Here is a 22,396-nt window from a genome sequence, read left to right as displayed (position 1 = left end):
TGTACAGGAAGCAGCCAGAGAGAAAGGACTCTCTCTTACAAGACAGGGAATAATGTGTTTTTTTTCTTTTTAATAGAGAATTAGAGAAGAGCCATGGGTTTCCTAGGAATTCTGTTTATTTGAATCATTGCTTTAAAGGAGTATTTTCCTCAAATTGATATTTTATTCAAATTATCTACATTGTTGAATAGGGAGTTATATTGTCATGCAAAGCTGTGAGTTGGAACTTTGGACTCTGAAGCTGGCTCATATAATGGAGAGAAGCTGCCTCGATCTAAAGAAAAGTCTGGAAGCTTGAGACATACTCTTAGTAGTCAACACACCAAACTATTTTGGCCACCAACATGAGGAACCCTTAAAGCACAGACACCAAGAAAGAGTTTGGGGATGACCCATCACCTCTATCCAAAGTGAGCCAGGCAGCACGAGGACATAGGATCCAAAGTGATTTTGTTTTTAATCCAACTATTATTTTATGGCACAACTTGCTGTCCATTACCTTACTCTTTTTAATATTCTCTGCATTCTGCCTGCTTTGTGCAGAGGTGGTCAATAAATTTTGCTTCATCTGAATCACATGCAGAAAAATGATGCTACCAAGTAACTCCTTGAAAGCAGGATCTCCTTAAAAACTGTCTTACTGATCAGACTCGGGCACATGCTTAAGTGCAGAAACCCACTTGTTTATATGTATGTGCATTTTTACAGGTGACATTGTGACTATACACAAGAAGAAAGATGAAGGATGGTGGTTTGGTTCTTTAAAGGGAAAAAAAGGCCATTTTCCTGCTGCTTATGTGGAGGAACTCCCTTCAAATGCCAGGGACACATCTTCACAAGCGTAAGCAAGATTCTGAAGGCATCGCCTTACACTCTGTAAATTATACAATGTGGTGCAAATAAAGACAAATGCTGTGATCTTCTGTCTTTCTAACTGGGTGATGGTGATGTGACCTGCATGTCACAGTGCTTTGCACTTAGTTCTTTGAAACAGAGTCAGAAGATTGAGAGTAAAGGGAGGTGGGAAAGAGGCCTGATGGCTCCTAGAGTTTTCTAATTCTAAGAGACCCTAGAGATAACCTAATACAGCCTCTGCTCACAGAGAGAGAGAAAACTGAGTCCAGGCAGTTCAGCCTGAAGTCAGTCTTCTGGTAGCACAACAGAGATTAGGACACAGATGTCTTTTTTCCTGGGGTCTTGGGTGGAAATAGCCACAGTAGGCCCACCAGAGGTCAAGCAGTGTCAGGGAGATGGGGAAGAACACAGATCAAGTCCAAGAAGAAGAGCTTAGCAGAGACAGGCAGGCAAGGCACCAGTGAGACAGACCCAGGTTAAGGACATTAGAATAAAGGACCAGAAGCCAAGGCAAAGAGGCGGTGTGGTCGGAAGAGAGGGTGGTAGACGAGGACCATGTACCAGGCAGAGGATTTCAGGGTAGAATGGAGTACCATCCTGAGCCAATGACCTTCTGAGGTACCCTCTACCCACAACCAGAACTGCTCTTAGAGTGAGGTCAAGTGTGAGCCAGAGACGGCTGGGGATCAGAGGATAAGAGCAAGGCAGATAGGAAAAGGTTAGGAAGGAGACAGTGCCAGAAATTTCATGCCTCCTTGCCCAGTTGGAAACTTCATACGCCAATTCAGAAACCAGGAATTCTGCACTTCCCTTCCAGGTCACGATGAAAGGAATACCCTAAGCAACTTCCTAGTGAAAGACACTTTAAGTGCTAATGAGTCTCTAGTTTGGATGGAAAGTTCTAGAAACTAGCATTTACTTGTCAAAATGGAAAATTTAGAGAGATTTATGCTGCTTCCTCAAATGCCCTATAACGGGAAAAGGTTGAGAATGAGAAGGTTCCCCTCTTCCCGAGGGGAACATTTTAGAATGAAGAGAACTGGTACAGCAGCATCTTTCAGAAAATGACCTAAGTCAGTCTGGAGACCACACTCTCCATTGAATGGAAGGTCAAGGTACTGATGATAATACATCTGGGCAGATTTACTTTTGTGCCAAATAGACAGTCTGGCATTAAAGGAGTAATTAAAACCCATTCTATTACTCTCCTGCCCTCTACCTCTGTTTATTTTTTTATCCTGTCAAATTTTATATTTTCACAAAGGAAATTTTCAAACCAAGGTACATATATTTTTTTATACTCTGCACTATTACACTCCTATAGCAGGATATAACAACTAACACATAGAGATATTTATAGATACAGATATCAGACCCGAAGGAGCACAAGTAAAATCTGTTATGTGAGACATAACTTACTTACAGCCTAGAACAGATCAGAAGTTTTAACGTCATCCTTAATGGTGTATTAATGAAGACTTTCCACACGTAGAAAGTAGGCTGAATAATAGGCCATTAGACCATGAACTGAGATTTTGAATTTACATTTCCTCTTCATCTGACTTCTTTCCATTAAGCCTTGATGGATAAAAAATTGTATAGCAATTGACTGTAGCCTACACTCGATCATTTGTATAGAGAAAGTGATGATAATGGTGGTTGGGCCCTGAAACTCTTTGGAAGTAATTTTCAAAGAAGGGGGGGGCCTCTCTTTCTTCATAAAGCAGTTTTACTTTGTAAAGACATACATGGTTTTCCTGGTTTAAAATGTTGCTGCAAATCCTTTTTGCATCTGTGATGATATGTAATTTTTAAACTTCAAAGAAATACTATAGTCTTAAACCAAATAAAAATACAAGTATTGTTGGGGATAACAGACTTGGATATCTTTTTAGAAGGGGAAGAACTTTCTGGCAGGACAGGTACGGATGGTACGCCTTAGATTTAGGTAAAAATTAAGTGCATATTGGTAAGAATAATGATGTGCCCAAGTCTTCCACAGAGACTAAAATAATTTTTAATATGAATACTTTTAAACTTTTAATTGGGCTTTCTTAATTATACTCCACTAGGCAGTTTTCATATGTCAGGAAGTTTTTAGCAACATTAACAACCTGAAATATAGGCAGTAGAGGGAGGTCTGAGCCAGATTTTCACTAAAAATATCAAAAGCATTACTGTGTCTTCTTTCAGGTAGAGTAAAAGCTTACTATCCATTATCCTGTCAACCAGAAAGATTAATTTTTTTTGCATTTTCAATTACTCATAATAATATTCACAATGAATATTATGATCCATTTGGATCCATCAAAAAGTAATACAATATTTAGTTTGGGTTAAATTTTATTGTACAGTATCTTTAGGCTTTAACTGATTAGTAATTGGAGCATAATGTAACTTGTTCCAGCTTCCAAGAAAAAGTCTCCCCTCCCCCAAAGTCTTGATGGCCTTGGGGGTAATCAGCCTAATCTGGAGAATCAAAATAACAACACATCCCATTGCCTGTGGCAATGTTAGTAGGAAAAATGTCTAACTCAGGGAAGATGGGCCTGGGGGCAGGGGATCACGAGAAGGTGGGATTTTGAAGGGCGAACAGAAGTTACCATACAGAGTGGCTGGGGCACTATCACTCTGTCACTTCAATACTAAAAAGACAATGAGCCCTTTTCCTCAGAGAGCCCTTAGTCTCTCTTCTGAAAGGGAAACAGACCAGTAAACACAATACACTGTGATAAATGCTATAATAGGAGTATATCAAGAAGGTTATGAGAACATTTAGGAGGAGCATTAATTAGGATCAAGGAAGTCAGGGAAAGTCCAAACTGAGCAGGAGTCAGGCAAGTGGGAAGGGTGAGGTGGATGCTGTGGGCAGATAAGAAAGTACTGCACGTAACCCCTGGAAAATACACACGTAAAAAACTGATTACATATGAGGCCACAAAGTAAGACTCTAGAAACTGTGTGACCACAATGTAAGTTAGAAATCATTAAGAAAAGGTTAAGTGAAAAAACCCTGTGTGTTTGGAGAACACATATGTATATGTCCCTGCACACATACAAATGCACATGTGCACACACTTCTAAATAACACATGGACAAAGAATAAATCTTAATGGAAAATTTTAAATGTTAGAAATAAAAAATAAAGTTACTACGTATTAAAACCTGTAGTTTCAGGAAAGCAGCTTAAAAAAAGTACTATAAGGAAAAGGAGAAAGGCTAAAATTAATGAATTAAGCATCCTAATTATGAATTTATGAAAACATCAGAAACAACCTAAAGCAAATAAAAGAAATGAAAAAGATCAGAAATTAATGAAATATAAAACAAAATAAGGGGTTGAACAAAGCTATCCATTGGCTCTTTGAAAGGATTAATCAACTGAGCAAACCTCTAGCAAAATTAAGAAAGGCATAAATAAATATTACTTCTAAGAAAAAAGTAGACATACTACAGATGCAGTAGATATCAAAAACTAAAATTATATATTATCAACAACTTTATACCAATTAATTTGCAAAGAATGTCAGCAAAAGAAATAAACTTCTCAAAAACGTATGCCTTATCAAAACTCAGGAAGAAATAGAATAACTGAATAATTCAGTAACTATTAAAAAAATTTAACGAGCATTCTAAAAACATCTTCCTACAAAGAAAACACAGGCCCACATAGTTTTATATGTGAGTTCAAAAACAGGAAGTCTTATTCAAACTTTTTGAGGAAACAGAAAAAAAGGAACACATCTCAACTATTTTCAAGGGTCTAGGACCTAGGATAACTGTGACTCCAACATCCCATGAAGTTTATACAAAGGAAAATTAAAAGCCAATCTAATTCATGGCTATAGAGGTAAAAATTTAAAACAAAAGTTTCACAAACTGAATCCAACGTTATTAAAAACAAAACAAAACAAAAAGGATTGCACACCATGACTAAGTTGGATTTATTCTAGGAAAGCAAGTTTAATTCAACTGCTTTTTTAAGCCTATTAATATAAATCTCCTCATTAGCAGATACAAGGTGAAAATCTATAAAGATACAGAAAAACATGATAAAATCCAACAAACATTCATGATAATTACTTTTAGTTAACTGAAAATAGAAGAAAACTTTCTTGGCCTGGTCAACAAAAAAGAAAACAGCAAGTTTGGGAAACTACACATAGTGCAGTCTGGCCTGATAGAAAATTGATGCTCAGAAGATTAAATGACTTGCCTAACATCATGTATCAATTTTAATAGTAGAGCAAAGACTGGACCACATCTTAATCCTCAAATCTTTCTACATTACCAATGTTGGGGCCAGAAAGCAGAATTTTTCACAAAAAAAAGAGTATTCAAGATTTACCATTATACCGATCACATTTATTTGATCTCAAATATTGCCACTTTCTGAATTTCTGTAAAAATCTATCCAACTGAGTAAAATAACTTCATCCCTGAAGTTTTTCCCTTTGTTGGACCTTAGCTTCAGCAGCTACCTCCAGCTTGCTTGGTTGCTAAGGGAAAATGATAACATGTGTCTAAACTCCAAACATTCTTCACATATTTCACCATACATTGTTCACACTTCACACTACAGTATGTTTAACAATACCAAGAAAGGAGCTGATTTAAACAGCTCATATACTCTCCAGTTTACTTACTTAACTGACGGACTCTCTTTCTACTTAGATGAAACCCTTCTTTATTCAGAAAGAGTCTTATTCTCAATTAGCTTTGTCATTTAGTCAAGAATTGCCTGCAGAAATATCTTTACCTTCTAAGAATTTCTAGACATCTCAGCAACATGCCTGTAGGTATTACTGAACAAGTCAGCTCCTTTTCAAAGATGTAATTTTAATTTCCCATTAAATAATCCTATATTGAGTCTAGAAATGTGTTCGACATTAACAAATACTTACTAAGCTTCTACTATGTGTTAGATACTATGCTAGGGTGATACTAGGCACTTCACTGTCATGATACACAAATTAAAATATAACTAATTGTCTCTGTACAAGAATCCTCTGAAGTGGAAGAGAAGCAACACATTCTAATCCTCATTACCTGGGAAATCAAAACTTTAAATCCACTAGCAGATTTTGTGCTGATTCTGTTTTTTTAACTTAATTAGTGATTGAGTTTAATTTTAGAGGGCTTGTTGTTCCATTTTATTACAAAATGTGGAATAGGTTAGTCCACCCGATTTGGATTCCAGTTCAGTTTTACTACTTGTGTGCATTTGTTTCCCATTTAAGAAAATCTCTTACCTATGTATCTTGTGCTTTATTTCCGTACCAGTAAGACTGTAAATGCTTAAAAGTATTATTTCTTATTTACAACACAGCATCCTAAATAAAATGGATAGAGCAAATTTAATGGAATAGCTTGGTTTACCTTTCACATGTATTCAAAGCGCAATTTTCATAATGTATCAAACTTTAAAATTTAAGCTAATATACTAATAATGTTGACTCCAGAATATTCCTAGGTTGGCACAGAGCAAACCTCAAAAATTAGGGCATTTATATTTGATTGAACAGATAAAGACTTACGCATAAGTCAACAGTCCTCCATCCACCATTTCCATAAAGACCTGGGTTGATAAGTGCAGTCTGAATACCTAGAGATGGTTCTCAGTGAGTCACTTGGGTTCTGAAGGCCAGGTACTAAGGATCCAGGCAAAACATATCCCCCTGTTTTTTTTTTTCTTAATCATTATACCTCTATAGAAACAAAAAAGCAAAATTATATTATAAAAATTCAAATTTGTAAAAAAAAACAAAAAAAATTCAAATTTGTATAGAATCTTTGTTAAGAACTCTGTCTTCACATACTTTCTCTGCAATATAGCATAGAAAGGCATAAGGTAGAGTCTAGGTGAAGTTCATGGGTTAGGTGCCAGACTGCCACCTGGGTTTGAATCCCAACTCTAACACTTCCCAGCTATCTGACTTGAAGTTACTTACACTCTCTGTGCCTTGGATTCCTTATCTGTAGAACTAGGTTATGGATAGTACCTACCTCACAGGTTGTTGAGGGAATATAAATGAGGTGACATCTGTAAAGGGCTTAGAACAGTGCTGGGCACATAAGAAGAGTTAAGAAAGTACTATCTATTATTCTAAGGTGGCCAACCCTAACCAATTCCCAATTCCACTTTTAGAATGAATCAACTTTCCAGGTGAGAAAACAAACTGATATAAATTTCTATGGCTTAAGGCCCTTTGTTTGGTATGAGAGTGCACTTTATTCATACGTCTGACCTTGGATCCCAGCTGCAAAGCTGGTTCCTATGCTATCCTTTTGTGACTTTCCTGCTACGTGGTCTCATTCAGATGTCTCGTCCCACCTCCACACCCCAGTTAGAAGAAGTGAAGAATGGTGGTCCTTGAGGAGAAATGGACCTAAGTGCGGAGCTACCCATTTAGTCTCTCATCCCCCGTCTTCATTTCTCTAACTTGCAGGTGAAGAGGATCTTTCAGAATCAATGCCTCGTGCCTTCTCGCTGTATGGTTCAAAACACTGTATCAAGAATTTGTGGTATGAGACGTGGTTTTCCTCTAGTTTCAATGAATAAAAACATTTTCTTAAGTTCTGTTTGTTCCTTGAGAATATATTTCAAGCAGTAAATATGTACTCACTATAGTAGTCATCTGCTATTTTTTTCTGTTAAACATGTAGTGTCTATTTCCATTTAGAGAACTACAACATCCCTACTCTTAGCTCAGTTTTCGAGGTTAATCTACCTCCAGACCTGGGTTTCCTAGGCATGAGAGGCCACTGAGGGAGAGTACTCTGAAACTCCCTCCAACCCTAACTAGACAACTGGTCTAAACATTTCCCCCAGACTGCAAGGAGGAGACAGCAGTAGCTGGAAGCACGAAGGCCACTGCTCCATGGCTTTTAGGTGCGCCCAAGATATCCTGAGAGGTGTAGTATGTGCCTTCCACTAAAGCCAGCAGACCTAAAGACAACCAAATTTATAAAGAAAGAATGGTGACAAAAATGAAATCTTAGAAGAAGTTGATCGAGTTCTAGTTCATATTGAATAGACTCCAAAGATGGCAAATTTGTATCCAGACCACAACTAGCCAGTATAAATATTATAAGATGAAAATTGGTTATAAATTTCCTATATTTGGATTTTCAAAATTAGATTCTTTTCTAAAAGACATTTTAGAATACTGCCAATCTTCTTCTGATGTAAAGATTTGTCCTTTATTTTAACTGTAGATCCCACTTGGTTTAAGATAAAAATATTCTTTCCTTTATGATATTAGGATAATATTTATTTTGTGAAGTACATTTTAAAAATTGCAAACCTTAGGTTGGGCCCACACCCCCTCATTTTTTATTATTACTGGTCCATGACCTCCAAAAGCTTGACTTTATAAATCTTTCCTAAGATTTTAATTTAAATAATTTACAGAAATAGCACACAGAAATGTTACAAAAATACAAACGGATTATAGACAAACAACAAATAATGAGACCTTTTTTAAAAAGAGAAACACAATAGGATAACGGTTTTTATATACTATTTATACATTAATTATAAACAATAGCAGTAAAAGCTTTCCGAACATTGGCAAGAAAAGCCGAGAAATTGTTGGACTTCCTTACATTTTCTTGAAATTCTGCTAGGCCCTCAAGATGAGGAGCACTATCTGACACTAGAAGGGGGAAAAAAAAGGAAATTTGAATGAGTTTTTTAATAGAAGAGAAATATTTCTAACTTAGATGTTCTCATCTGATTCAAGTCATTTCGATTCCATTTTATTGAAATGCTTTCAGCATAGAATGATAGATACACTTACTTGATTTTCGTATCCTGTCTTTTAGACCTTTCCTTTGTTTAATCTCTAAATATTCAAATGTTAAGTACTATAATCTTGCTTTAAATTTAAACAGAAGGTAATCAAGGGATTGAAGAGCTTAGAGAAACAGAACAGCATGCCATTTCCCATACATTTTGTTTTAACTGTTTAAAATATTTTAACAATTTTTTTTTGAACTGTTGTCAGTTTTCTCTGCAAAATTTGGCCTCAATTCTAATTTCTGGTCACTGGATTAAAAAAAGAACAACTTTCAATGGCAACCCTTAATAACTTACAGCTGTGGAAAGAAATATCTGAAGTTTTACAAGTGAAATGGGGGTCATTAGAAAATGTGGTTGCTATTCCCAAAGTGGTATTTACATGGACTAGTAATGAAATGAGACTCAAAAGACAAAGAACAATATGACCCTCGAATGCAGTTGCACCAGCTGGTACACACTGGGAGCAAGTCTCCAGTAAAGGTGGTCAAAGGAAAGGAATGATCCAACTTTCTCTACCGTCAATCTTGTCCTTTGTCCAAGGAGAAGAAATTCAACCATGTCAGATTTCCAGCTCTTTGGTAGAGACTGCTTAGGAAACAATGCCCATGACCAAAGCAGAGAAAGAATAGCAAAGAGTGCTTGGTTCAAAATTGATACTGTAGATTCTATTTTAATACATTATCAAATACTGTGACACTACCTAACAATAGAGGCTATCCAAGTTGGTGAAAACTGAGACGCTAGGTAGGAGGTTTGGGGGTTTGCTTTTTAAAATTTAGCACCCATTATCAGACTAGAAGATATTTACCTATAGAGTAAAAAATCAAACACTTGTACCTGAACTAGATTCCTAAAATATAAATTTCATTAGAATAGGAATTGAGTCACTAGAGCACATCAGGGAGCCAACTCAGCAGTTTACCTGAGCGTCTGTCTGCTATAAACGCTTTAGGATGAGAACATAGGTATAAAGAGCTAAGACCCATTTTTCTGAATTCCAATAAGTTAAGGACTACTTTAAAGGGGGCCTTAGAATAATAAAAAGAGATAAATATATTTCCATTCTCTTCTTGTTCACACTACTGCCAAACATATATATTTCCCATGCATCAAAGCCCTTCTGGCCTGCTGGAGAATCAGTAACTAAGCTAAATTATCAACGTTCAGGATTTTCAGGATAGGATAACTTGGGGGGAGCGGGGGTGTTAAATGATCACATTCTGACTTTACATTCAATTTTAAAACCACCTACTTAGATAACTTACAATATCCACATTTAGGCAGTCATAACCTTTATAGCTTTAGCTTTGTTTTAAATTCTCTAAGAGGATAATTCATACTTGCATATGAAATGCAGTGATCTTTGGTCTTTTAAGTCTTTTAGCCATAGTGGCACTGTGTCATCCTGAAGAAAAGTTACTTATTAAGGCTCCTGGATAATATCTATAAAAAAACTATACTCATTGCCTTTAGAAGACAATATTCCAAGAAGCAAGACTGGAAAAAAAGCAACAGCTTGTGGGAATATTACTTGCCTTCACATTACTTTATATTCTAAGTCAAATAACATTCTGGGATGCCAATCTTAAGTACCAGTTAAGAGACAGGAGTACATACCTTCATAGTCCCTCGCTTCATTTAGGCTCAGGGAAAACATAAAGGGGCTCTCAGGATGCTTAGGGTCAATATTAGTGAATATAAACTGCAACTTATCACCTGAAAAAAGGGATTAAATTATTTAGTATGAGAATTATTTTATTGTGCCAAAGCTCTCAATGGAGATGAGCTTTCTTACCTCCATCTCTGATCAATATCTACATTGCTAAGTACATATATTCACTTAACCAATGTCTCCAAACGTACAAGTTACAAACTAGCTTTGAAATGCACTGTAGTTTCAATATGACCGAAAGCACAAGCAACAACAACAAAAATAGATAAATTGGACTTCATCAAAATTAAAAACTTCGCCCTTAAAAGGACACTATCAAGAGAGTGAAAATACAACCCATGGAATGGGATATCTGCAAATCATAGATCTGATATGGGTTTAACATACAAGATATATGAAAAAAACTCCTACAACTGAACAACAAAAAGAAAAACCCAATTCAAAAATGGACAAAGGGACTTGAATAGGTATTTCTCCATAGAATATATACAAATGGCCAATAAGCACATGAAAAGATACTCCTTACCACTAATCACTGAGAAAACATAAACCAAAACTACAATGAGATACCATTTCACACCTACTAGGATGACTGTAATAAAATAAATAAATAACAATGTGGGCAAAGATGTGGAGAAATTGGAGCCCTTGTACATTGCTGGTGGGAATGTAAAATGGTGCAGGTGCTGTAGAAAATACTTTGGCAGTTCCTCAAAAAATTCAAACAAAGAATTACATGACCCAGCAATTCCATTCTGCGGTATATACTCAAAAGAACTGAAAATAGAGACTCAAACAGATAACTGCATGCAATGTTCACAGCAGCCAAAAGATGAGAGTAATCTGGTGTCCACCAACAGATGAACACATAAGCAAAACATAGCGTATATATACACGATATTATTCACCCATAAAAAGGAATGATGTTTTGATACTTGCTACAACATAGATGAACCTTGAAAACATTATGCTTAGTGAAATAAGCCAGACACAGAAGGACAAATATTATATGATTCCACTTATATGAAATACCTAGAATAGGCAAATTTGTAGAGACAGAAAGTAAATAAGATGTTATTAGGGGCTGAGGGGAGAGAGGATGGGAATTATTTAATGGGTACAGAGTTTCTGTTTGTGATGATGAAAAATTCTGGAAACGGATGGTGGTAATGATTGCACAACACTGTGAATGCAATTAATGCCACTGAATTTTACAATAAAATAGAGTTAAAGTGGCAAATTCTGTTATATTTAACCGCAGTAAGTTTTTATTGTCATTTAATAATTTGACAATAAATTTAACTTGACTTTTTCTACACAGTTATCTGGACTTAAAGCCTAGTTTTCAAAAGACCTCCAAATGCTTACTAAGGAGTAAATACTCAGTAGAAATTCAAAATGGCAGCCACAAAGTAGAAATTCACATGCATTTCAGTTTTACTCTACAGCATAAAAAATGCTTTTAATTATAAAAAGAAATCTTTAGAAACACTGAAAAAAATTTGTCTTGCATTTAAATTCAAAATGAAGTAATTATGTCAGTATACCAGATTTTTTAAACTGTTAACAGTAATGGGAGGTATGCATGCCAAAGAAAAGATTTCATAAGATATTCAGTTAGGCAAAATGAAGAGTTTAATTTGTGTTGTCTCTTCTTTAAAACATTATTTCCTGACCTTGAGGACTATGAGAAACTTCTACTTTAAATATAAAAATAATTTTAAAGCTTTAAAACTGGTTTTGAAACAAAACACAAAAAAACACCTCAGGATAACAGTGAATATAAACTTAGAGACCAATGGATCAAAAGTTCAGAGCTGGACCTTATGTTCTCCTCTAAGCAAAGGTTAATATTTTGTATTAAAAACTCATTCTGACAGATAGGAAGAAAAACAAAAACCAAGGCAAATAGATATATGAATAAAGGGCCCAATCAATCTCAGAAAGAAGTGTAATTAGTAAACAATGGGAAAAAATGGTCACATTTTCGTTAATAATTAAAGAAATGCATTTAAAAAAATAGTTTCTATTATATCTAGTCAACTGCTAAAAAACAAAATAAAACCAAAAAACTTTAAAAAAACTACAGTTCTGGCACAAATACAATGCAATGGGTACTCTTTACATTGTAGACAGATTGCACAGAAAAGTTAACATAGCAGGCCTGAGACTGCTATCCCCAGAAAAGGCCTGCTTGCAAGGCTGGTCCTTGCCTGGTGTGTCAGAGATCCCCAAGGCCACCACAGGTTTGAAAATTCACTAGGAGGACTCAGGACTCATCATATGGTTATACTCAGTGCTATGATTGCAGTGAAACGATACAGCAAAATCAGCAACAGGAAAAGATACCTGGGGTGAAGTCCACGGAAAACCAGGCACAAGCTTCCAGAGTCTCTAATGAGCTTCCCCGGTAGACAACACTTCACACGTACTGTCACAATTCGATGCTGAAGGGATTAAGTACGTCCTGTGTGACTCCACTGGGTTAGGACTCTTAAAAACTTGTGTCTGAAAAGCTCGTTTTCTCTAGATTTTGCCCCATGTGCCTTTTTTCTTTGGGCTGATTTTGTTTTGTATCCTTTCACCGCAAGGAATCTGAGCCCTGCTGAGTCCTGTACACTTTCCAGTGAATCGCCAAAACTGAATGTAATCTTGGGAACTCCCAACACAATAAATATTTCTGTAAATTGGCACATATTTACATAATGGCTACAAAAATATTCATATGCTTTAACTCAGTAATTCATTTCTGGAAATTCCATGGAAATTGTGTCAAAAAAATGGAGAAGTCTACCTATGTTCACTATAGTACTTCTAAAACTGAAAAATGTAAAATCCAAATGTTAACTTAGAGTAATATGGGTTAAACAATAGATATAAGTTTGAATAAGTTATGCTACACTTATGGAATGAATTATTACACCACCATTTTAAAATCACCATTATGAAGGCTATAGCAATTAGAGAAATACTAATCATACAATGCTAGTAAGAACAAGGAACAAAAATTATTTGCATGTTGGCAACCATGCCTAAAATACATTTATTAAAATACTGGATGATAAACAACCAAGGATCAGTAATTACATTAGGGTGATAAAAATTTTGTAATTTTTTCCTACTATCTAAAAAGTTAATAATGTGGCCATTATTTTACTTGAAAATATTTTTTAAATTCTCTTCTACTTAAGACAGACTTTTCTAATATCCTATGTTTTACTTACATTAATATACTTACCATAAATTTTTCGAATTTCTAGTCCAAGTCGATCTGTATACAGGTCTGCAGATTTCTGTAGCCTTTTCAACCTCTCTTCATTAGCTTTGTTAGCAGTGGAAATAACTATGATTAAAAACACAGACACGGAGTATTGAATATTTTAAATAACATTCAATTAATGTTATTTAATTAAAACAAACTTAAAAACAACTATAAAAATGATGCCAGGCAAATGAATCAGCTTATATTTACATTTGTTACAGTTTCTATCTCTACCAATTTGCAAAAAGGGGCTTCTGCTCATTCAAGCTGGAAGGAAAAAATGCATGAGAAAATACATACAGGTAGTATGAGGAATAAGTTTTATTCTATTTTATTATGAAGTAGCATGAATAAATAGGCCAAGGGCTTGCATGACTAGCACAGAAACAGAAAGACTTCTTGTACACTATTTTGCTTTTCCTGGTTAGCCAAAGATATATCAATTGCTTCACTGGAAAAATATTCTATTATTTAAAAATAACTACTTCTCACAAGAAGTCAGCCTTATTTCACGCTAGTTTAGAATTTTTTTTTAAATTTAGTGCAATATTCCCTAAGTAATACTTAGCAGATGAGAAAAATAATGTTGACTGGTACATAAACTCTATAAGGAAAAGCAGTCACAAAACAAACTTTGCTATTTTCAAGAGATTTTAGAATTGATTATTTCATTTGTGGGCAAATAAGGCTCCTATCCAAAAGAAGCACCCTTTTTAAAAAATGTGAACGGGGCTTCCCTGGTGGCGCAGTGGTTGAGAGTCCGCCTGCCGATGCAGGGGACGTGGGTTCGTGCCCCAGTCTGGGCAGATCCCACATGCCGCGGAGCGGCTGGGCCCGTGAGCCATGGCCGCTGAGCCTGCGCGTCCGGAGCCTGTGCTCCGCAACGGGAGAGGCCACAACAGTGAGAGGCCCGCGTACTGCCAAAAAAAAAAAAATGTGAACGTCTTAGACAAAGAGGCTTTGCAGTGTGAAGAGCATGCTTAATAGTTCCTGACAGAGAATGTATGATCAATAAATTTGTTGCATAAATTACACTATGGTTTCTCCCAGGCAAATCTTATTTAGTGAAACTGTCTCCCACTTTGCTTAATTAAACTCCCATATCAATTTCATTATTCTCTGGTTCTATCAGAAATCAAAAGGATCTTTAAGCAAAAGAAGGAAAATGAAACGCACTTAGCAAACTTCACAGACACCTTGCAGAGAGGTGAGTGGCTGGCTGTGACTGTGACGTATGTTAGCCACCTGTGGCGGTGAGCTGGGGAGAAGGCAAGATGTCCACACTGTGAACCATCACCACTTTGAAATTTAGGTTGTTTTAAATACATGTACAACTGGAAACTTACTTTCCCTCTTCCTAGCATATTCTTCCTTAAGATCCTGGATATTTGCGGTCAGTGCGTCCAATTCCTGCTTTTTGTCTTTTACTTCAGCAATCAACTTCAACAAATTCTCTTTCTTTTCTTGAATGAGCTTATTCTGCCTGCAGATCTCTGTAAGAAGCACAAAGTATTAGCTAGAATCTATATGCTTTCCTTGTCAACATGTATCTAAGAGCAAAATACTTTCATAAAATTAATAAAGAATGTTTTAATTGATAAGCATTTCCCGATGATTGTAAAAATTGTAAAGGAACAACAAAAATCCATATCTAGTCTTTCCTGTTTGTCTTTGAAAGCAAAAATGAAGAGACAAAAATGCTTATTAAAATGAGAATACTAAATTAAACCACAAAATACAAAATCAAAAGATCATGACCTTTGCAGCTCTCCCCTCCAAATAAATACATGAATAAAACCTACCACCAAAGGCAACCAAACTCTAGAAGATGGCTTTGCAGATGCTTTGAAGAAATAGCTAATTTTAAGGTCATATAAATAATTCTGGAATATACCACAAAGAAGAAATGAGAGAGGAAGAGAGGGAGGTAGGGAGGAAGAAGAGACCTACAGCTCAGTTAAAACAAAAAAAAAATTCGAAAACAAATGTTGGTATACTTAGCAAATTAATATGATAAATATCGTAAGTCAAGAAGTAGATTGTTCCCCAAACAAATTTATTAAATATTTAAATGTAAAATGAAATCTTATGAAACCTAAAAGGCAGTATCTGTGAATATAAAACTAACTATATGGGGAAAGACTGTTTTACTCAAAGGCAAAAAGAAATCAAAGAGAAAGGCAGGCAAGCAAATAAACTCATATTTGATTCAAATAAGCATAAAAACTCTACTATATGCTAGATACTGTGTTCTTACATTTATATAAATTTACTTAACTTTCACAGTAATACAATTACCATGTACATCTTACTCTTTTTTAAAAGAAAAAAAATACTATATATAAAATAGATAACCAACAAGGACCTACTGTATAGCACAGGGAACTCTACTCAATATTTTGTAATAACCTATGAGGGAAAAGAATCCGAAAAAGAATAGATACATACATATCTATAACTGAATCGCTTTGCTGTACACCCTAAACTAACACATAGTAAACCAACTATAACTTTGATTAAAAAAAAAGAAGGAAAAGACTCAGCAGTTCAATAACTTGCTCACAGCTTTACTTGCTAGAATGCAATCAACAGTAAGACCTGGATTCAAACTCAGGTCTTAACTTCAAAGGTCATGTTTTGTTTTGTTTTGTTTTTTCCGGTATGTGGGCCTCTAACTGTTGCGGCCTCTCCCGTTGCGGAGCACAGGCTCCGGACGCGCAGGCTCAGCGGCCACGGCTCACAGGCCCAGCCGCTCCGCAGCATGTGGGATCCTCCCGGACCAGGGCACGAACCCGTGTCCCCTGCATCGGCAGGCAGACCCCCAACCACTGCGCCACCAGGGAAGCCCAAAGGCCATGCTTTTGACCATTAAACTATCCTCTCCCAACAAAGGTAATTATTCTTAATCTAAAGAAGACACAAATATAAATTCCTAAGAAAAAGACCAGCAAAGGAATGAACAGAGGAAACACAGAATGCAGATGGTTATCAAATACAAAAGATGATTTAACCTCAGTAATCATAGAAACGCAAATAAAGCAATAACACACTAATTTTCACTTATTATAACAATGTTCACAAAAATAATAGCTAGTGTTGAGAAGAATGAAAATACTAGAGTCCACGTGGAAATTTTTTTTTTGGAAAATATTTTTGACATTGCAAAATAAAAGTCTTAAGGATATTCATGTCCTTTGATCCAGTAATTTCATTTTTACAAAGTTCCTCTAAGAAAAGAAGATGTGTGCAAGTATTCATATACAAAAAATTATTTTCAGTGTTATTTATAATGTTGAAAAACTGAAAACATTGTATATGACTAATAAGTAAATTATTAAACACAGTATATCAATAAGGTGTAATATATTTTCAAAGAATTCAGTAATGTGGGAAAATCCTGCCATAGTAGATAAAAGAAAAAAAAATGATACAAAGTTATATAGATACCATGAACACAATTATCTTTTTTTTTTGAACACAATTATCCTAAAAAAAACCTAGATAGCATATGAAAAATAAAAACTACAAAGTCTTCTGTTAAGTGTGGTTCTCAACATTACAGATATTTTTTTATTTTTCTGTATTTTCCAAGAATTTGGACATGATCACATTATATCAGGTATAATTTAAAAATAAACATCTTATCAGAATTACCAGAAAGAAAAATGCTACTTTTTAAGGATAATTAAGTAGAACTGTACTGCAAAAGAGATACAGTTTTAAAGTCAAAAGTTCTCAGTTCCCATCTGGCTTCTCAGTTGTTACCCAAGGACCTTGATCAAATCACAACTTCGGGGCTTCTTTTCCTCATTTGTAAAATGAGAATAATAATGGGTGCCCGTTTACTTTCGCTACAGGGTTAGGGTACCCAATGATAATGTGAAAAGTTTTAAACTATTAAGTGGTACATAAATACCATATATATGAGTGTTTTTATTCTAACATTTGAACAATTGTGTGGATTTGTGCCAATACAAATGTAAGGGCCCTCAGTATTGCATGACTATTATTTTATATGTTTATAGTCAGCTCTTTTATTCGCCAGGGCCAATATTTCAAACTTTCACTACTCACCATGGGAACCCGCCCTTACATTTTCCCTTGTACGTGGAAAGGTGAGATGGTACACTGGAAAGAGCACAGACCTTTCAGCTGCAATCCTAGACCCTCTATCTACAAAATATATGATCTTAGGCAAGTTTCCTAACCTCAGTGAGCTTTTAATTTCTTCATCTGCAAAATAAATCTCCTCTGCCCAACACATAATGTACTTCATCATCTGACCAGCCACTCCCCATTCACACTGTACTCTAGCCATCCCACAACTCAACAAGCTCTCATGTTTCCACCACATTCCATATGCTCTTCCCTCCTCTAGAATAGGGGCACTGACTCTGCTGGACTTCCCCATCCCTCTTCTATGTGACCTTCTCCAGGGCAGTGTGACAGACTGTGCACATTCAAATCATGTTTCTGTTGATTACCAGGTGTCTGACCTTGAGCAACTTACTTAACCTCTCTGTGCCTATTTCCTCATCCATAAGGTAGGATTAAAAACAATAAATATACCTCCGAGGGTTGTTGTGAGGATTCAGTGAATCACTATATGTAAAGAGCTCAGTATAGGGCCTGGCATGTGGTGTATAACGTAAGGGTTAGGTGTTAAATATTTTGTAATCCTCACTGGAAAATTCAAGCTCTCCAGATTCTATGTCACTAAATTCCCATCCCATCATTATAGCAACTATTACAATGTATTTTAATTGTAGTTTTCCTACCTATGTCTTCCACTAAATTGTGAGCAGTGTATAGATTACATCTTACGAACTGTGGCCTCCTTGGTGCTTGGCAAATAGCAGTTAAATGTTCAACGAATTAATCAAACTTATGTAAATTATATTTCTGTTCAAGTATAAACTGATTTTTTTAAAGAAAAATAATTGATAATGCTTTTAGATTTTAAACTATTTAGAACACATCTTCACACTACAGATAATCATTCAGAGCACACTTTGAGATGAATTGTAGTTTTTGAAAATTTATAGTTTCAAACTTAATTTTCTAATCCCTAGGGATTCTACAAACCAAGAGTGTTTAAAGGACCTAAACTCAATATCACTCTTACAAACACACACACACACGGTTTTCCTTCCTGCTACTGGTTACAGAGGGAATGAGAAGCAGTAAAAGGACATGGAAGCTTCAGGGCAGCTTAGAAAATAAACACGGGTAGAAGTCTACCATAACAGCCTACCAGGTTTCCAAGATCAAATGCCTTCAGGGTCCAGATAATGAGTAAACTAAGTGCTCAAAGCAAAGCAGAAGAAACAATCAGGGACTGTGGCATATTAACCACATGTGTCCCACATAAAGGCACTCTGATTTAATAGTGTTCAAAACATGGTGCAGCTAAATTTAGTATCTCCAGTGGATCTCGGACCGTGGCTATATGTCTGTGGTCTGTGTGTGAGAACTCAGTAAAAGCTGCCGATCCACTCTGGACAATCTGCAGAGGCATAGTAAAGAGAAGGCAAGAACAGCAGTAAAAATATGGAAAGAAAAACTGTCAGAGTATTAACCCTACACCCAAAGAGCTGAGGGAACTCCAGATTTTCAAACCCTAGTCTGTGAAACTCATTTTAAAAAAATTCAGGCATTTACACATCAGTATAAATGAATCTCACAAGCATAATGCTGAGTGAACAAAGGGACAGAATACATACAAAATGATGCCATTTATATAACATTCAAAAACTCAATACTAAATTAAAATATTGACAGATTAGTTCTAGAAGGTGAGAGAAGAGGAAGGTATAACATGGGATGTTCCATTTATTAAGCTGCATTATGGGTACACATATGTTCATTATTTTCATATGTGTATACACTGTATATCTATAAATACATTGTTTTACTTGTATGAGGGATTTCATGAAGATGTTTAATTTAGGAAAAAACCCTCTGTGATCCATTTCTACAGATTGTCACTTACGATTTTGATATTCCAGAAACATCTCGATCATTCGTTCTTCTTCCTTTAATTTCACAGACAGCTTTTCTGAAAGAGAAATTGGGAGGTGAAGTTTCAATTCAGCTGAAATTACACTAAAAAACAAACAAAAACAGCATGTTACAAGTTAAACTTATGTACCTGCAAATGCTTTAATGGAATCCTTGTAGGTATCTCTTAGACCCACCATCTGACAGGAGGTGTCACTGACAGTGCTTCTGAATTTATTCCAAAATTCATTTATGCTTTTATCGAATAGTGCCAGTTCGTCCTCTACCATTTTGTAAGACAATGCTAGAAAACAAATAGGACACATTATATTTTTTAAGTTATTGAAACCGTATCAGCTACATATTCCAATCAAGTATATTTTGGCAGTTTGATCTTTGCTAGAAAATGGTTAGCAACTTACTTTTTTTTTTTTCCTATTGAAGTACAGTTGATTTACAGTATTGTATTAGTTTCAGGTATACAGCAAAGAGATTCAGTTATATATATGCATATATCTATATTTTTTCAATTCTATTCCATTATAGTTTATTACAACATATTGAATATAATTCCCTGTGCTATACAGTAAACCTTTGTTGTTTATTTTATATAGGATAATGTGCATCTGTTAATCCCCTACTCTCATAACAACTTACTTTTAACTCTAGATATTCCAGGGCAGATCAAGCTTCCTAGACTTAACTACGGTCAAGGTGCAGCAGGAAATCAGGACACTCTACCTCCCAGGAATTCGTTAGTAGTGTGACCGCACATAACACTTACACACTCTCTGACCTTGGGGAAATGACTCTGCCTCCTTTTTTCACAAGTAAAATTGGTGACTTCTAAGGCCCCTTCCAACTCTGACCTTTCTGATTCCACCCTGGATTGTCAGGTCCCAAATGACAGGGCCCCTATCATAGAATAAGATCCCACACATCTACACTCCCTCTCCCTCCCCCACCCCCAGACCGGGAAAGATACCAGTAAAACGGAGACTGGAGGGGAGTTTAGTGGGCTTAGTCCAGGACTAGTACTTGACCTCGACTCTCTGGGCCTCGGTGTCCTCCTCTGTAAAACGATGTCCTGTAAGACTCCAGGACCCACCAGTTCTCTGTAACGCTAAAACCTTCCCAGTGACGTCAAATCTTTCCAGGAAGGTCACAGACATGTCTTGACGAAACCCCAAACCCCTCTGCCTCGTCGCTGCCCACCCTGCAAGGCCCAGACGCCCAAACAGCAACAAGACGTGCATTTCAGACTCCGCCCCCCGAAAACACGCATTCCGCCTCCAAACCCACTTTCCCCAATCGCGACAGGCGGGTTTCGGAGCCCAGCTCAATTACCACCTTCTCCGGCAGGACTGAGACCGACCACCTGCCCCACAAAGACACGAACCGATACCAGCCAACAGCGGGTCTCCAGAACCGGATCCCGCAGCTGCGCCAACTTTCCTATTTCAAACCTATGGCGCCTTCCGCCTCCCGCCTTTGGGCACCTTTCGCTTTCTGATTGGCTGATAGTATAGGCTCTTCATGAAGGGATTGGTTGAGCTAGCCCTCCGGGATTCTCGCGGGAAAGATGGAGAAAAGGGCATTCTGGGATAGGTAGTTCTTTCTGAGAGCGGCTGGACTCTCCGCTCTCCTTGGGAAAAGTATCAATAGTTCCTGGAGGACTGGCCTGACGGACCATTCATCCATTTCAAATAAAAGTTTATGTAACAAATATAAATATTGGACTTTAATTGTATTCTGTTGCCAAGTATATAGCCTCTTCTTTGATACTACCCGTAGCTTAAATAAAACTAATAAAACTACCATTGCATAATCTGTCTCATGATTTAATAACTCTCCATTGGGAAGTGGCTGAAATATTACTGTTTACTGGCTTCTAATAATAACAAATTCCAAAATTTCTTCATTCTCTGTTTTTGATCCTGTAAATTAAAGCAAAGACATTAAAAGGCAGTACCTAGTACTGGTAGTCCCTAACCCAGTAGAAATTCAATGACACAAAACTTTTAATAGCCAGGAGAGGGGCAAGATAGGGGTGGGGGATTAAGAGGTACACAGTACTATGTATAAAATAAATAAGCAACAAGGATGTGTTGTACAGCACAGGGAATATAGCCAATATTTTATAATACCTTTTTAAAATAAATTTGTTTTATTTATTTATTTTTGGCTGCGTTGGGTGTTCGTTGCTGCACGCGGGCTTTCTCCAGTTGCAGTGAGCGGGGGCTACTCTTCGTTGCGGTGCGCGGGCTTCTCATTGAGGTGGCTTCTCTTGTTGCAGAGCAGGGCTCTAGGCACGTGGGCTTCAGTAGTTGTGGCGCATGGGCTTAGTTGCTCCGCGGCATGTGGGATCTTCCCGGACCAGAGCTAGAACCCGTGTCCCCTGTATTGGCAGGTGGATTCTTAACCACTGAGCCACCAGGGAAGCCCTATAAATACCTTTAAATGGAATATACTCTATAAAAATATTGAATCATTACGTTGTATACCTGAAACTAACATAGTATTGTTCAATACTATAAAAAAATAAATAAAAAATAATAGATTAAAAAAATTTTAATAACTGAGATTCTTGCTACCTGCTGTCTCTGATTGGCTGTATTGTATATAAAAGTGCAAGGAGAGACGTAAGTCAGAGGTAATTTAAGGTTTGATACTGCTGGCAGAATTGAAATTGCCTTCACAGTAGGTTTGGTGTGTTGGGGGAGGGGTGTTGTGGAGAGGCAGAAGCATCATGAGTTATAATTTTAATCTGTTCAGTTTCAGAGGATATTGTTGTACATATTAA

General features: G+C 36.4%; 2 protein-coding genes across 14 annotated transcripts in view; one reads left to right on the top strand and one right to left on the bottom strand.

Moving 5' to 3' along the window:
• The window catches only part of NOSTRIN (nitric oxide synthase trafficking), a 70,516-nt gene extending 63,124 nt beyond the window's left edge, over positions 1–7,392 (top strand). For 5 of the 6 annotated variants that reach the window (XM_030852494.2, XM_030852490.2, XM_060302291.1 and 2 more), the window contains exon 17: positions 709–7,378. In XM_030852494.2, the coding sequence (XP_030708354.2) occupies positions 709–845 (137 nt within the window). In that variant the 3' untranslated portion in view covers positions 846–7,378. Of the gene's footprint in view, positions 1–708 lie in introns of all 6 variants that reach the window. The other variant, XM_060302290.1, reaches the window with a different exon arrangement.
• SPC25 (SPC25 component of NDC80 kinetochore complex) overlaps positions 4,789–22,396 on the bottom strand; it is a 28,867-nt gene continuing 11,259 nt past the window's right edge. The window contains exons 1-7 of one of the 8 annotated variants that reach the window (XM_060302297.1): positions 20,993–21,076; positions 19,745–19,897; positions 19,586–19,651; positions 14,940–15,086; positions 13,570–13,674; positions 10,277–10,375; positions 4,789–8,513 (exon numbers count right to left, since the gene is read on the bottom strand). In XM_060302297.1, the coding sequence (XP_060158280.1) occupies positions 8,389–8,513; positions 10,277–10,375; positions 13,570–13,674; positions 14,940–15,086; positions 19,586–19,651; positions 19,745–19,883 (681 nt within the window). In that variant the 5' untranslated portion in view covers positions 19,884–19,897; positions 20,993–21,076 and the 3' untranslated portion in view covers positions 4,789–8,388. Of the gene's footprint in view, positions 8,514–10,276; positions 10,376–13,569; positions 13,675–14,939; positions 15,087–19,585; positions 19,652–19,744; positions 19,898–20,578; positions 20,756–20,895; positions 21,077–22,396 lie in introns of those variants that run through there. The other 7 variants (XM_030852526.2, XM_060302296.2, XM_060302298.2 and 4 more) reach the window with 7 other exon arrangements.

Source organism: Globicephala melas, chromosome 7, assembly GCF_963455315.2.
Source record: "Globicephala melas chromosome 7, mGloMel1.2, whole genome shotgun sequence".
NCBI classification, from domain to species: Eukaryota; Metazoa; Chordata; class Mammalia; order Artiodactyla; family Delphinidae; genus Globicephala; species Globicephala melas.
Note: the sequence above shows the minus strand (reverse complement) of the source record. Positions and strands in the feature narration are given on the sequence as shown.